General features: G+C 36.4%; 1 protein-coding gene across 2 annotated transcripts in view; it reads right to left on the reverse strand.

The window, feature by feature from the left end:
* LOC110443309 overlaps positions 1 to 16586 on the reverse strand; it is a 365314-nt gene that overhangs the window by 287129 nt on the left and 61599 nt on the right. For both annotated transcript variants that reach the window (XM_021487458.1, XM_021487457.1), the window contains exons 4-5: positions 15175 to 15365; positions 11954 to 12106 (exon numbers count right to left, since the gene is read on the reverse strand). In XM_021487458.1, coding sequence (XP_021343133.1) covers positions 11954 to 12106; positions 15175 to 15365 — 344 coding nt within the window. The remainder of the gene's footprint in view (positions 1 to 11953; positions 12107 to 15174; positions 15366 to 16586) is intronic.

Consider the following 16586-nt stretch of genomic DNA (forward strand, 5'->3'; position numbering starts at 1 on the left):
AAAAATAACAACACTTTGTCAGGACCATGAGGCGATCATTCCTACCAACTTTCAGTTCAATCGGTCCAGCAGAACTTGACTTTAAGTTTGAAATAGGTTTTCAAAATGGCGGCCGTGGCGGCCATATTGGATTTCTGATCGACCCGAAAAATAACAACACTTTGTCAGGACCATGAGGCGATCATTCCTATCAACTTTCAGTTCAATCGGCCCAGCAGAACTTGACTTTAAGTTTGAAATGTAAAATGACGACGACGGACGAAAACGGATAGCAATAGGTCACTTGAGCTAAAGCTCAGGTGACCTAATAATCACCTGTACTTATATACACTTGTTACATTGTCACCTGTACTTATATACACCCGTTATATAGTCACCTGTACTTATATACACCTGTTATATAGTCACCTGTACTAATATACACCTGTTATATAGTCACCTGTACTAATATATACCTACAATATAATCACCTGTACTTATATACACCTGTTATATAGTCACCTGTACTAATATACATCTGTAACCACCCATACTGACCATATACAACTGTATAATTTTTCTACCTGCCGTTTTATCTTTTTGGTGAGAAACAAGACCAAATGTACGGATACAATTTTTTTATCAGTAAAATCAAAATATACAGGAACCACCAAAAGGGCTGATTCACGAAATCTGTTAGCGTTTTGTACTCTGGCTTAGTTTCCATTTGATCAGCACGTTGCATGCAAAAAGATGCTACTTTACATTTAATGTTATCGACCAATTAATTTGTTCCTAATGTGTGCATTACACACCAGTTACAGGACCTGGGTGCACGCTTCCCCATTTTGTTTGTGATACAGTTTAGTCTTTGTGTATATGGATGTACTGTTGTGGTGCTGGAGACTAATTAACAGAGTATAAATATTTAAATCTGGCATCTTGTCCAGGCTTGTACATACCTACACCAACACGATGTCCCTTTGATCACATGATTGCATAATCAACCAATAACAAAATGGCTTTGGACGCTGGCTGGCTCTCGGTACAAGTGGATAACGCGTGGGTTTATGTTTAGTGGTGTGATCTCAACTCCCGATCAATACGTGCATGGTACCTGGCCACACCAAAAAACATGGCTTTATCCGACATGCAGGCCGGCCAGTCTGCCTGTTTTAAACAAAATGCCTTTGTGTTTTGAACATAGAAATCTGTACAGAGTCTTCCAGGGTTAAGTTTTCATAATTATTAAGAGAATGAAGTTTAGAAAGCTATATGTAAAATGTCTTTAAATTTACCAAATCAAGACAGATACCACAGACAAAATGGTCAGAATCTTAGATCTTAATTTAAACCACAAGTACCAGCCATCACAATAAGGAAACCATTTTGATAAGATTACAAAATCACTAAATTGAGAAGTTTTTTTAATTCATACTAGGGAACAAATCTGTATATATCTATCTAAATTGAACCTGTCTAATATAAACATCTGTTTAAATTAATAATCCCAACAGTCGGGAAACACTTTATACAGGTTTTGCTGTGCTAATTAACCAGTAGTGTTATTCATGAGTATTAACCCTTTCACCCTGATGTTACTTTAATAAACTCTACCGTAAATCGATCTGGATGAGTCCATTATGGTCTCCAGTTTTGAAAAGGTTAAGTTTCAGAATCGAATGAAAACAAATGTATATACAACTATTCCAAACAAATTTTTAAAGACAAAGATTTTTTCTAGGGAAAAATGCCTATTCCCATACATAGCAGAATTCTTGGAGACCAATCTGTGAGTTTTACAGTCTTTTTAAGGGAATTGAGGTGAAAATAAGGGAGGTTTTATTTGCGGCATTTTTGAACGTCAAACAGACTATCTTACTCGACTAAATCAATGAAATAAAGCACAAAATCTTTAAGTAAGGAACTTTGTTTTGACTTTGGCAGTTTTTTTTGTATATATTGAATATGATTATATACATTTAACAGCAAAAAGTTAACAAAACAAAATATCACATAGTTGAGATATACTGGAGAAGCAGATTTTACTTTAAATTTCGAAATTTAGTTGGACAGGCCACTTTTCACAGCAGCCACAGTACTACTGATGTTCAGTTTAAACTTTGAACTATGTATTTGGATGGGTTTGCAAAAATAAGGATAATAGTTGTCTATGTTCATTTACATTTGAACTTAATTCTTGATAATGTAATAGAATCTTGAAACATGCATTGAACAAGAGGACAGAAACAATCAGCTGTGAAAGTGAAGAAAACTGTGTTCAGTATTTGAACTTTTAAATTGCATATTTCAGCATTCAGAACAAAGACTTTTTCCATCTTCTTCATGACATGCCCCTTATATATTTACCGGTCGTTCTCTTTACATTCGTAGTGAAATTATATTTGTAAAGAAACACTTAGTCGGACATAGTATTAATCAAAGTTTCTAGCAATGAACTAACCTTACAAACATGACAGCAAACATGTTTTGTGCTAGTTCTACTGACAGTGTGAGGTATCAACTTCACGGGAAATTTTGATGCTGAAGCCGACACCGTCGCGTAGTGGTTCAATGTCAGGCATTCTGTAGTATCACGGAAATTTATGGCAACAATAAGAAAGGATCACACTAAATCTTTAATAAGAATTTATTTTAATTGTTTAGATGGATAACTTATTGTAAAAGACACCGAAATCAACTCACAATTTCAACCCGGCCATTTCAACCAGCTAAATGTTCCGGAAGTTATCGGAAAAGCTCTTCGATCACATGACCAATCACATGACCGCTACTCGAGAGCTCTCGTGATTTATCTCTGAAAACATTGTTGAATCTCGTAAGACTTCGAGTAAACAACAACAGGAAAATGTTTTACCAATCGATCATTAAACTAGAAAATGTCTGTAAGACATAAATGCCCCCGCTGCCATGTGAAATTAGTTTCAGTGTTCTATAAAAAGCTACAACCACTTTGATCTTGATACCCTGAAACATGCACACAAACAAGGTACTACACTTAAAGTTGATTTTACTATTCATATGGGGTTTTTTGTATGTTATTACCATCTCCATAACATATTGAATTTAGTTGCTAAGTGTTTAAATTGAATCAGTACATGATTTTCTATATATAGCAAGTGTGACCTTGGCCTTGACCTTGGATCCCTGAAATACATTGGTGTCCGAAGTATAATCATACTTGACCTTTGTATAAAGTTTGACCAAAATCTGTCAAAGAATGAAGTTGACCAAAATCTGTCAAAGAATGAAGTTGCTAAGTGTTTACATTGAATCCGGACAGGACGGGACGGGACGATTTTCTATATATAGCAAGTGTGACCTTGGCCTTGACCTTGGATCCCTGAAATACATTGGTGTCCGAAGTATAATCATACTTGACCTTTGTATAAAGTTTGACCAAAATCTTTAAAAGAATGAAGTTGCTAAGTGTTTACATTGAAACGGGACGGGACGCGGCAGGACGGACATGGGTAACACTATATGCCCCCACCATTTTATGGCGGGGGCATAAAAACATGAGGGTTTGAGGACTTTCCGTTAATTCATGTCCCACGAGGTGGTGAAAATCCGTGAGATGTTGCCTCACGCCGTGAGTTCTGGCATGTATGTACTCCCCTTTAAGATGTTGATTTGTACTTTCTGTCTTTTCTCGATCTTTCCCTTCACCTACATATGCTAAAACATTCTCAAATTAAAACCCTGATATTAACCAGACCTTGATCAACATATTTTTTTCAGACTTTGAGATTATTCAATTTTTTAACTAGTAAAGCACTGAAATTAAATTTGAATATTGCAGAAAATGTACATTAGTGTGCACTGTGTTTGTAGAAGATCCCAAGGAAGGTAAGCAAGACACACACACACCTGTTTCGTCCTTCTAGGACTCATCAGTGATGCTAGGGGTCAAAAAGTGGGAAATCAAAATTGTCTGAACTACTGCTCAAACAAAAGGGGTGGTACATACGTCTAAACTACGGCTCAAACAAAAGGGGTGGTACATACGTCTAAACTCCTGCTCAAACAAAAGAGGTGGTACATACGTCTAAACTACTGCTGAAACAAAAGGGGTGGTACATAAACCCCTTAATTTTTATTTAAATTAAAAATTTAAAGGAGTACTGGTTAATTTCAAGTTAACTCATTCAACCCTGAAATTTCATAATGAACTACATACGTCTAAACTACTGCTCAAACAAAAGAGTTGGTACATACGTCTAAACTACTGCTCAAACAAAAGAGGTGGTACATCCATCTAAACTACTGCTCAAACAAAAGGGGTGGTCCATACACGTCTAAACTACTGCTCAAACAAAAGAGGTGGTACATCCATCTAAACTACTGCTCAAACAAAAGGGGTGGTCCATACACGTCTAAACTACTGCTCAAACAAAAGAGGTGGTACATACGTCTAAACTACTGCTGAAACAAAAGGGGTGGTACATAAACCCCTTAATTTTTATTTAAATTAAAAATTTAAAGGAGTACTGGTTAATTTCAAGTTAACTCATTCAACCCTGAAATTTCATAATGAACTACATACGTCTAAACTACTGCTCAAACAAAACGGGTGGTACATAAACCCCTTAATTTTTATTTAAATTAAAAATTTAAAGGAGTACTGGTTAATTTCAAGTTAACTCATTCAACCCTGAAATTTCATAATGAACTACATACGTCTAAACTACTGCTCAAACAAAACGGGTGGTACATAAACCCCTTAATTTTTATTTAAATTAAAAATTTAAAGGAGTACTGGTTAATTTCAAGTTAACTCATTCAACCCTGAAATTTCATAATGAACTACATACGTCTAAACTACTGCTCAAACAAAACGGGTGGTACATAAACCCCTTAATTTTTATTTAAATTCAAAATTTAAAGGAGCACTGGTTAATTTCAAGTTAACTCATTCAACCCTGAAATTTCATAATGAACTACATACGTCTAAACTACTGCTCAAACAAAACGGGTGGTACATAAACCCCTTAATTTTTATTTAAATTAAAAATTTAAAGGAGTACTGGTTAATTTCAAGTTAACTCATTCAACCCTGAAATTTCATAATGAACTACATACGTCTAAACTACTGCTCAAACAAAAGCATATGTCTAAACTACTGCTCAAACAAAAGGGGTGGGACATATACGTCTAAACTACTGCTCAAACAAAAGAGGTGGTACATCCATCTAAACTACTGCTCAAACAAAAGGGGTGGTCCATACACGTCTAAACTACTGCTCAAACAAAAGAGGTGGTACATCCATCTAAACTACTGCTCAAACAAAAGGGGTGGTACATATACGTCTAAACTACTGCTCAAACAAAAGAGTTGGTACATACGTCTAAACTACTGCTCAAACAAAAGGGGTGGTACATAAACCCCTTAATTTTTATTTAAATTCAAAATTTAAAGGAGTACTGGTTAATTTCAAGTTAACTCATTCAACCCTGAAATTTCATAATGAACTATTCCAACCTTTGAATTAGAAGAGTTCAAAAGAGTCTTCAGGGGTGAATGAGTTAAACAATTATTCAAGTGTATAACATATTATGAACCATGCCACTACTCAAAGCAACACATGTGGTCAACAGGACAATATAATGGCTACAATTGTATAGCTACAAATATTTCTCTCCATTTTTATCTGTTTATGTTCGATATAATTCCTGACAGACATGAAAACCTGTCTGTAACTTATGTTAACACGACAGAACAAACAGAACATCGACAGTAAACTCAACCTTCTACGGATACAAGCAAGTTCAGGCTTTCATCTTTTAATTTTCTGTCAGTTTGCGGAATGACAAGGTTCCGGTGTCCTGTAGCTCCTGTCATAGTGACGGTTTACAGGTAACATGGCAGGCACAACACTGTGGGAAAGATTGCAATCTACTACAGGTAATTTACCTGTGACAGGTAGAAAAACAGGAAGACAGGAATAAGCGGACATTAGAATTGACAAGGGCCTATTATAGCCGTAAGACCAGCCTGTGTAACCTGGCATTACAAATGATCTGGTTACACTCCACAGCCAGTGGAAGGTGGGAATGAATTGTTCCTCAAAGAAAAACTGTCACTCTCTGTCAATTGTACCCAACTTTCCCCCTTACTGTGAATTTCGTTCAGACTTTAATTTCCCAGTAAATATGAAAGCTGTTTGTTGATGTTCTTTCTGAAACTTAAGACTCCAGTCAGCACTGTCAAAATTCTTTCCCGTCCAATTTTTTTGGACAGAATTGAAATTTTCTGTCAATTTTATAGACAATAAAATCTACGTATCTACATTCATTTACCTACTTTTACAGGTATAATTAAAGAAATGTTCCATCTTGTTTTCTGGGGATATATCATATTGTTGATGCCTAGTGTTCAACAATACCACTTCAAATCCAACATCAGTCAGTCCTGTAGTATAACATGCAGAAAAACATTATCATTCTTAAAGAGTCCTCCACATACCCACATACACATACTACACTTAATTGTGTGCCTTAATGATATGCCGGTTAAAAAACAAAATGCTAACATAAAATGATTGTTCAAACCAAATTTTTTCTATGGAAATATTATCACTGAAACTTTAAACCATCACTGGAACATAAATTCACTGCAAAAGACTGTTAGAAGCATATCACAATTAGAAATTGAACTATAATAAATTAAACTGATAATGCAAACTCATAGATCATGGAGGGGGGGGGGGGGATATCATATTTTCACTGAATTATTAATATTAAAAAGTGATATTGAAAAAAATTACCGTTGAGTTCTTAGATTGCACACACTAACATTATAACACACATGATCATCTAAATACTTTTCCCACAAACCTATGCTGGCTATTAATTTACACATTCATTCACGTGTAATTGTATGATTAATTCAATTTTTACGATTACCTGCCTGAGGGCCGGTGTCCCATCACAAATGTTAACTACGTAAATTTGGGCCGAAGGGGGTGATGATCAGTGACACATCCCTCTCCTTATGTACAAACTGAACCAGGAGCCTGGGTTTGAGGTCAAAGGACACTAAATTTTGATGCAGAGATTGAGGACACTGGGCCTGGCTGGATAAATGATATCCCTTCCAGCATCAATCCTATTATGTAGAGGCGAAACCTCCCATGGATAAAACCCCAGGGGGATTATGCAGATTGGACATCAGGACAATATGAATTGAATGTGTGTTTATGGTGCAACTACCAAGAGACCCGTTTCCTTTCCCTAGAAACCTGCTCTGACATAAAAAAAACAATAGCCAAATTCTCAAAGATAATACATGCTCTCTTAAATAAACAATCTTAATTACTTTAGACTGTCAATTCAGAGACTCAAGACATGTAGTTAGTGACCTCTCAACACAAGTTCTTAACGTTAATTTGTATGTTGCCTCTTTAATGGAAACTAGAAAACATCCGCAAGACATGAATGCCCTCTTGGTCTTGTGTTTAACATTGACCAAGCAAGTAACCTTGGCCTTGACCTTGGATCCTGATCTTGACCTTGGATCCTGAAATGCAAACTCATCTGAGGTACTTGCATACTTCAATTTTGTATAAACTTCGATGAAAATCTTTTAAGAAATGAAGCCAGTAGATTCAAGAAACAGAATCATGAGAGGATGCCACGGAATGGCTGGGACGCGACGTGACGTGACACGACACGACAGACATACAGGTATAAACACAATATATGTCCCCCATAAAATGGTGAAGGCATACAAATTAGTAAAATCAACCCTGCTCCTGCGACCATCTCCATTCAGAGACCACTTGTGTTAAGACACCACTTTTAATGTTTCCCAGCGTAGTGAGTTTACTGTAAAACAAACCTGTATTAAGAAACCACCTGTGTTAAGAGACCATTTATCAACTTCCTGACAATGGACTCTCAACACTGGTTTGATTGTATCACTATACCATATACCACTACAGCCTGTGTATCTGTTTCAATAAAAGAGGAATATTTGGACAGAAATGTTAAACACACCAAACATTAGAATGGCCTAATGCAGAAAATGTATAGGACCCCAAGTTGTGATTAATACTCTGGTCAAATCCATACTTCACTTAAAGCATCGCGATTTGCTAAGTAAGACCCCATTTAGCACCCATCAATGCCAATCTGCACCACCATAAATGACTTTTCTTCTATCCAGGGTATAGAAATCAAATTTGTGTCAAAGCTAACTCGTAATTGATAGCTATAGCTGTGAAATGAGCACATGGCAATTTTTAAATTTTTCACTTTACTTTAACAAACATGACAGTATTCTAGCTAATCAATTTAATTAAAATGTTGAATTTGATTAATCTATAAACTGACAGATCTGTGATACAACAGAGTCTGGAGAACACAAGCAAATCTGATTTTCTCAATGTTTCCTTTCCACCTTCATCTGAAAATACACACAAATCCTACGGGAAATTCTGGTATCCTCAAGATTGGATATTTTTAAAGAAAACCAGGAAAATGGCAAATGGGCCTGCTGTAGAACAAGTCTGTAAGACCAACAGAAACACATTCTGCAAGGCCCAAAATGTGTACAAGATCAGCACAGGTAATAGAACTATAAACGTACAAAAGGACTCCATATGGTCACCTGTAATAACATTACTCTAACATGGGGCCCAAGGGGCCTTTGGTGCTCATATGATTTTCACAGGCCTTTAAGCTAACAAGAACATTTTAAAGAGAATTTTGAAGTTGATAATATCTCAACCAAATAGAGACCAGGTAATCCATTTTCAATTTTCACATCAACACAAACAACGAAAACACTAGAAGTTCATAAAGAACCTGTGTACAGCTATTCTTGAGAATTTAAAAAGGGCAATCAGATGTCATAGCAACCATCTTAAATTTCCAGATTAGCAAAAAATGAAGAAAACTTTAATGGGACCTCAAAAACAATAATTGTAACATGTTAAGAATATATTACTTCAACCATTCTTGGGAAGTAGTAAAAAATACCTTAGCACAACTGAGCACCGGGCAGCCATCTTGGATTTCTGGATCAGCACTCCATGTAAGAGCACTTGGTAAGGGCTACATACATAGTTTAGAGTCAAGCACTGCCACCATCCTTGTGGAGAAGTTGAGAATGTCTTTAGCTGAGTAGAGGCCTTGACCACCATCAACAATTTTCAGATTGGCACAAAAATCATCAACTCTTGGTAGGGTTATGATAAGGAACATTTGTACTAAGTATGAAGTCAAACTCCATGAGAAAAAGGCAAAAAAGTTCAATTGTCAATGGACGATGCATGACACTACAACAATCGGAGACATGTGAGATAAAAGGCACAAAATGCCTGTATGATCACCTGAAATAACATTTATAATGTTACTGTAAAAGGCGAAAAAGACGTAAAACTTCCAGCAAGGAAGTCACTTACATCTTTACTAGCAATACTTCAATGAAGACTCTCAAGATTGTTTTCATATATTTCATACTTTTTAGAATCTTCTAACTCCATTGGAATGAATATGAAACAAATTTTGATATATTTGGTGATGTAACAATTACAATCATCATCAGGCTAAATTGATTCAATCATGGGCTCTCAGCCCAACATGTTAATCACCTGAAGACCTATTGATTCAACCATCTTGAACCGTGGGCATTCATAAAGAAGTCGTGAAGCTGAGGTTGACACTGAATAACTCTCATACAATCAGACCTTATTTTCGCAAATACAAAGTACACTCCTCAACACCCAACTTATTTGTAGTTTGTTGAGGTTGACACTGAATAGCTCTCATACAATCAGACCTTATGTTCCCAAATACAAAGTACACTACTCAACACCAAACTTATTTGTAGGTTGTTGAGGTTGACACTGAATAACTCTCAGACAATCAGACCTTATTTTCCCAGATACAAAGTACACTCCTCAACACCAATCTTATTTGTAGTTGGTTGAGGTTGACACTGAATAACTCTCATACAATCAGACCTTATTTTCCCAAATACAAAGTACACTCTTCAACACCAAACTTATTTCTCAACACCAAACTAATTCTTTTATAAACAATCATGTCAATTTTTAATTCTTTCAGCAAACCAATTTATGATTTTTTGACAAAATTGCAGTTCCAGACACCTTCCTTAGACTAAAATGATTTTGTATCTAAATTTCAACAAAACATTTGACATTTATTGTTCCAATGCACCCATACGCATCACTTGAAACATGCTCCCTAAAAATCTCGAAAACCTTGGTCTGTATAACTACATTTTACTTATAATCAATATCTATATGTTTCTGCAAACAAAAACTTGTATAATATTTCATTCTATATATTAATCTTCCCAAATATGATTACATTTGTATGTTTTATTTGCTGTGTTAAAACCTTTGCTATCTCAATACTAGGGTTCAGTTTCCTCCAACTCACAAATTCTTTTGTGGAGATCAGAGTTATCGTGACTTAAGACGGGGACGCAGAGCCCGTTACTACCACCGAGGGCATATAACTTATATCTGACAATGGTTTTGTTCCGATTATCTCTGACATGTACAGACAAAGGGAATTGCTTTAACCATAAAATGCTTTTTTTTTCGTAAGAATTTAAAACCGTTGAGGGAACTTAACTTGTGTGTAACGCAAGAGTTTCTTATGACCGAAAGACATGGAAGACTTCATCATAACCATCAAGTGTCCTTGTAAGAATTTGATTAGCTTTTAACTCATCCACCCCTGAATTTTATAATGAACTAATCCAACCTTTGAATTAGAGGAGTTCAAATGTGTCTTCAGGGATGAATGAGTAATTAATGGCCATGATTACAAGTGATTTTTTTTGAATAAATATGACAGTACAACTGAGATATGGAACATCATTTTGTATTACATAGTATCTGAAATATACAACGCCTGAATCTCTCGTATATGAACAATTTTATATGTCAAAGAGAACCTTTTTCTTCTCGGTTTGAGTGTAGCCAGATTATATACCAACAAAATAAATAATATAAAGTTTACAAGTTACAAAGATCTATTCCTAATATATCTAAAGTCACAAGTAACCAAGATCTCTACTGATCTCAGAAAAGATATACTTTATCAATAATTCTCTGAAAAATCAAGATGATTTATTTTTGATTGGAAAGATGATGTATCTGGTTAAATATAAACACAAATATTATATTTTGACAAGAAATACATCATTACATTCAGACATGATACCCATACTAAGTACTGCTGTGTACTGACAGTGTTAATTTGAACACAGCTGTCCTATGCTCAAGACTGCACAGCACCACACTTCATATCGGCTAACTATTCATGGTAAGAACCATCAATGATCTTACATTTTTTTTTATTATATACTAAAACACCTACCTCCAGCTAAAAGGAAACCAATATTTGCCATACTATTGAAAACAGAATATTCCACATGTACCCTTCAATATGTTTTTAAGGGCCATGGTGTGTTAATTTAGGCAGAGAAATTCCCTATTCAGTGCCAAAATCATGGTCATGGTAAAGAAAGTTTCTATTTAGGGGTATCCCCTATCCCTCTTCGCCATCCCCTTATCTACCCACCCATTCTCTTCTGAACCTAAGCTGTCTTCTCTTGGAAAACAACAGTTCAGTTTGGCTTAACACCACCTCCGCTAACCAGTATTTTCCGTCGAAATCCAGCTTTCTCTTTGGAGATTCAGCACTATCCTCAGACATTCATTGGCAATCTCTGCAGAGGCTTACTTGTAAATCCCGCTGAGTTCTGACGATCCCATGGAAAATGGGTAGCAATCTCTATAGAAAAACCCATAGGAATTTGCGCTACTTTAGGTGGTGTTTTGTTGCTCCACAGTTTCCTTGGAAATTTCCACAGAGTATTAGGAATGATATTCTGTGAATATTCCACAGAGTAGTAGGAATGATATTCTGTGAATATTCCACAGAGAAAAAACAAAAGATTCATTGTACTTACAAAAAGTGTTGTTGCCCGCAGTGTCGAACGTGTGGGAGATTCTACCATACACCTCTGTCCCCTCCGCCCTCAACCCTAGTGAGCCTGGTCCAGTCAAGTCATCAAAAGACCATTCCATTAGCATCTCGAACGGGTCCAGTGACGATGGAATCTCTGGAGGAGAAATTTAAAGTTGAAATTCAAGAGAAAAGCAAAACTTACATCACACAGCATCCGATAATTTAATTTTGAGGCATCATCGCTTGTGTATTAAAGATTTTTTTGTAGAATAATCATGACGGTTGAGAAAACTCTACCAACTTTAGCTCATTCATTAAATTATTCAATTATTACCCACTTGGGATGGAATTTTCACACTATATTACAACACAGTCAAACCTATCTCTGTGGCTCCCTATATTAAACAGCCATTTGCTGATGCAGGAACACAGATCCTTGGATCATATTAGCTCACCTGCTCTTTTCATTTTTAATTTAACACATGTGAAATAAGATACCACTCTTGGTCTATAACTGAATCAAGTCCAAAAACTTACCCAAAGTCACAGAGGTCAAGGTCAAAGGTAAAAGTCACAAAAATACTGTGAAACATTGCTTTTACCATCAAGACTAATAAGACGCACACGTTTGTGAAGTAACATGAGCCTTGCTGCAGTACTTAGCACACAATAGACTTAAACAATAAGGCTAACTGAACCAAAACGCCTACATATAGTCACTTTGTGGTAATCATACAACTCCTTTTTGACGCATATTGCTGTAACAGGAAATAGATTAGTGTGCTTCCTACGGGGATCAAACCCCCGATCCGTAGGTTCCTAGTGCGACGCTCTTCCACTGTGCTGAAGGGAAGTTCTGTCTAGTACGAAGCTAGAAGGCGACATAATCATATTGTACACACTACCACACTACTCCCCCCTTCTTAACTGTGTTTGCCCTCGAACGCCACAACCCAGGTTCTAACTCCCTGTCACCACAGGGAGGGCCATGGACACCATTTGTAACAGGAAAGAGAATAGTGTGCTTGCTTAAGGGATTGAACCCGGGATCCCATACTTCCTAGTCCGACGTTCTACCACTGAGCTGAAGGGAAGTTCCCTTTAACGCGAAGCTAGAAGGTGACCGTAACCCTATGTACAATTAAAACCTGCCACAGTTGAAAAAAGTATGACTCCTATGTGATGCATATTGCTTTTAACTAAGGCCCATTGTTTAGACATGGGAACTTTTTATTCAGATACTACATGCGTAATAATAGACATATTTGTTCGCATTTGGTAATGTTTCCTAAAAAAGAATGATATTGTAAACCATGATCATTAAAGTATCATCATCACGAAATTCATGTGATATCAACCTTTATTTACAGCCAGAAACTGCCTGTCATGCTACAAATTAATCCATTTCAATGCCCAACTTTCGTAGAAAACATTTTCCAATAATAGGAATTAAGGCCGATAAAATTAGTGAATTTAAGACCAGGACATTTACTTGCTATTTGAAATGACTATGGAGATATGACCAGCGTTCAATCAAGATACTCGGAAATCAATAAAATTTTCGGTGTTTTTTTTCAAGATTGATTAATACCATTTCACATATCATCTTTCAAGTAACAAAATAATCAATTATGCAGCCATTTTAGGATGAAATCTAGAATGTTCCTTTTTTAGATTCAAGTCGATGCCTGGTAAAATCCTACATATTGATTAGCCTTATCAGTTTATCAATGTGCGTATGAAAGGAAATTAGATCGCCACTAAAGATTCTACGTTACTCTCGACTGACGCTGAATATTACCTGTCACACGGCCAAGTTACCAGTATCTGTTCATATGACGAACAGAAACAAAAAATCAATTTCCAAATTATCTGACCAAACCCGAATCAGAACGTGATATTAAACTTTTATCAATACATTCAACGGAACAACAGTTTTACCAACCATAAATATGTTACGGTAATAATTCGGTAACTTAATTGAATTTTATTGATCAAGAATAAAATGATTCTTTGATTCAATGTTTTTTAGCAGCCAACTGATAAATTGTCTGGGTTTGGTGTAGGAATCTCAGCTCAGTACATCAAAATGGTCAAAGCTTCATTCTGGAAATATTACAGTTTTGATCAACATTTGAAAAATCATTAGATTATATTTACATATTTTTATTAAATACAGGTAGAAAATTGTTATATATAGAATTTTTCTTCTTTAATTCAGATAGCTCTTCTCAATTTGATACGTCAATATGCAAATAAACATGTTTAGGTTTTAGTTCTCTGACAACTAGTGAAAAACGAGAATGTATCCCCACATATGACATGAATTAACGCGCCTTTCTTACACCATCAACAACATTTAAACTACCTGCTTTCACACTGGAATTTTTGTTGTTGAATGGGAATTAAATTTGAGATGGATGATGTTAATATGCATGTTCAGGTTAGATGAAATCATTTAAATGACCTAAACACATTAGAAAAAGTTGATTTCCTATTCCATTTCTGGGGTTTTTATCAATAGCTATAGGACTTCAAGCTTTGGGGTTTTTATCAATAGCTATAGGACTTCAAGCTTTGGGGGTTTTATCAATAGCTATATGACTTCAAGCTTTGGGGGTTTTATCAATAGCTATACGACTTCAAGCTTTGGGGGTTTTATCAATAGCTATAGGACTTCAAGCTTTGGGTTTTTTTTATCAATAGCTATACGACTTCAAGCTTTGGGGTTTTTATCAATAGCTATACGACTTCAAGCTTTGGGGTTTTTATCAATAGCTATAGGACTTCAAGCTTTGGGTTTTTTTTCAATAGCTATAGGACTTCAAGCTTTGGGGTTTTTATCAATAGCTATACAACTTCAAGCTTTGGGGGTTTTATCAATAGCTATATGACTTCAAGCTTTGGGTTTTTTATCAATAGCTATACGACTTCAAGCTTTAGGTTTTTTATCAATAGCTATAGGACTTATATAATTTCTGTAAATTTGACAAATGCCGATAGCAATTAACTCAATTTATTTAGTTTTACCCTGTACCGTTGTCTCCCTGGATTCCAAGTCTGTGATTACCCGACTCTTAACAGCTCCATCTTCGAGTCACCTCTAATCAGTGTCTCAAACAAAGTTTGGAAAAACTGTCTCAATTTCTAGGACGTCTGAGAATCAAAGTCACGGGAGAAATGACGGCAGTAACACTTTTTTCAATTTAAGGGAAAACTTACCATCAGATATATTAACAAAGCTGGCCAAATCTGTCACTACTTCAATGACTACTGGTCTGCCCGTGACCACCCAGGGGGTATCCATGGTGACAGATATGTTGACAATGTAAGGCCCTGATGATCGGAACACGCTCCATGACACATTCATCTGGCCACAAGGTAGGGGCAGATAATCCTGTTCTGTCCTATTCCTGGAAGGAGAATAAAAGGCCAAATTAATTTATCGATCGTGTCTGATACTTACTGTTCAATGTTTGACTCGTGTGAGGAAGTTGGTTGGTCCACAATTGATCAGAGGTTAAATCAGCATGGGTTCTAAATTGGGTTTAGGTTAAATCAACAAGAGGCCCATGGGCCTTAACGGTCACCTGATATATTTATTCAGAGAGTTGATTTCGTTTTTAACCTGAACAAAAATATTATTCAAAGTGACAAAAAACAATAAAACCACCTTATTCAATATCAAGCATACAGATTTCAGACTAAAAAGGATTTGAAACTAGCACCTCTGATTCTAAACAAGGAAAATGAAGAAATTTTAGCACACTGACTCCCTTGAGCCCCACCCTACAGCCCGTGGGGGTAGGGCTGGCTCAAAATTTTCAAAGTATCAAACTGTCAACTCAAGGTTATAATTCCAATCACGTTATTAACATGTAATATTCAAAGTATCATTTGCCATTATAAACCATAAAAAATTTTGCCCCCCCCCCCCTCCTTCCCCAGGGGGTAAACGTGAGACCCTAGGGTCATAAACCTTAAGACCCTTCCATCTATGAAGAGTATTCGATTCTACCATATCTGGGTCTTGAGAAGAAGATTTTTGAAATTTTAGTCAATTCGACCCTTTTTGGCCCCGCTCCTCAGGCCCCTGTGGGCGTAGGACTAAACCGGCAACTAATTTCATTAACCTTTGTCCATGGAAGGTCCCTGCAAAATTTCATTGCAATTGGTTCAGGGGTTTTGGAGGAGAAGATTTTTGAAATTTTAGTCAATTCGACCCTTTTTGGCCCCGCTCCTCAGGCCCCTGGTGGCTTAGGACTAAACCGGCAACTAATTTCGTTAACCTTTGTCCATGGAGGTCCCTGCAAAATTTCATTGCAATTGGTTCAGGGGTTTTGGAGGAGAAGATTTTTGAAATTTTAGTCAATTCGACCCTTTTTGGCCCCGCTCCTCAGGCCCCTGTGGGCGTAGGACTAAACCGGCAACTAATTTCGTTAACCTTTGTCCATGGAAAGTCCCTGCAAAATTTCATTGCAATTGGTTCAGGTGTTTTGGAGGAGAAGATTTTTGAAATTTTAGTCAATTCGACCCTTTTTGGCCCCGCTCCTCAGGCCCCTGTGGGCGTAGGACTAAACCGGCAACTAATTTCATTAACCTTTGTCCATGGAAGGTCCCTGCAAAATTTCATT

Source organism: Mizuhopecten yessoensis, unplaced genomic scaffold, assembly GCF_002113885.1.
Source record: "Mizuhopecten yessoensis strain PY_sf001 unplaced genomic scaffold, ASM211388v2 scaffold716339, whole genome shotgun sequence".
Taxonomy (NCBI): Eukaryota; Metazoa; Mollusca; class Bivalvia; order Pectinida; family Pectinidae; genus Mizuhopecten; species Mizuhopecten yessoensis.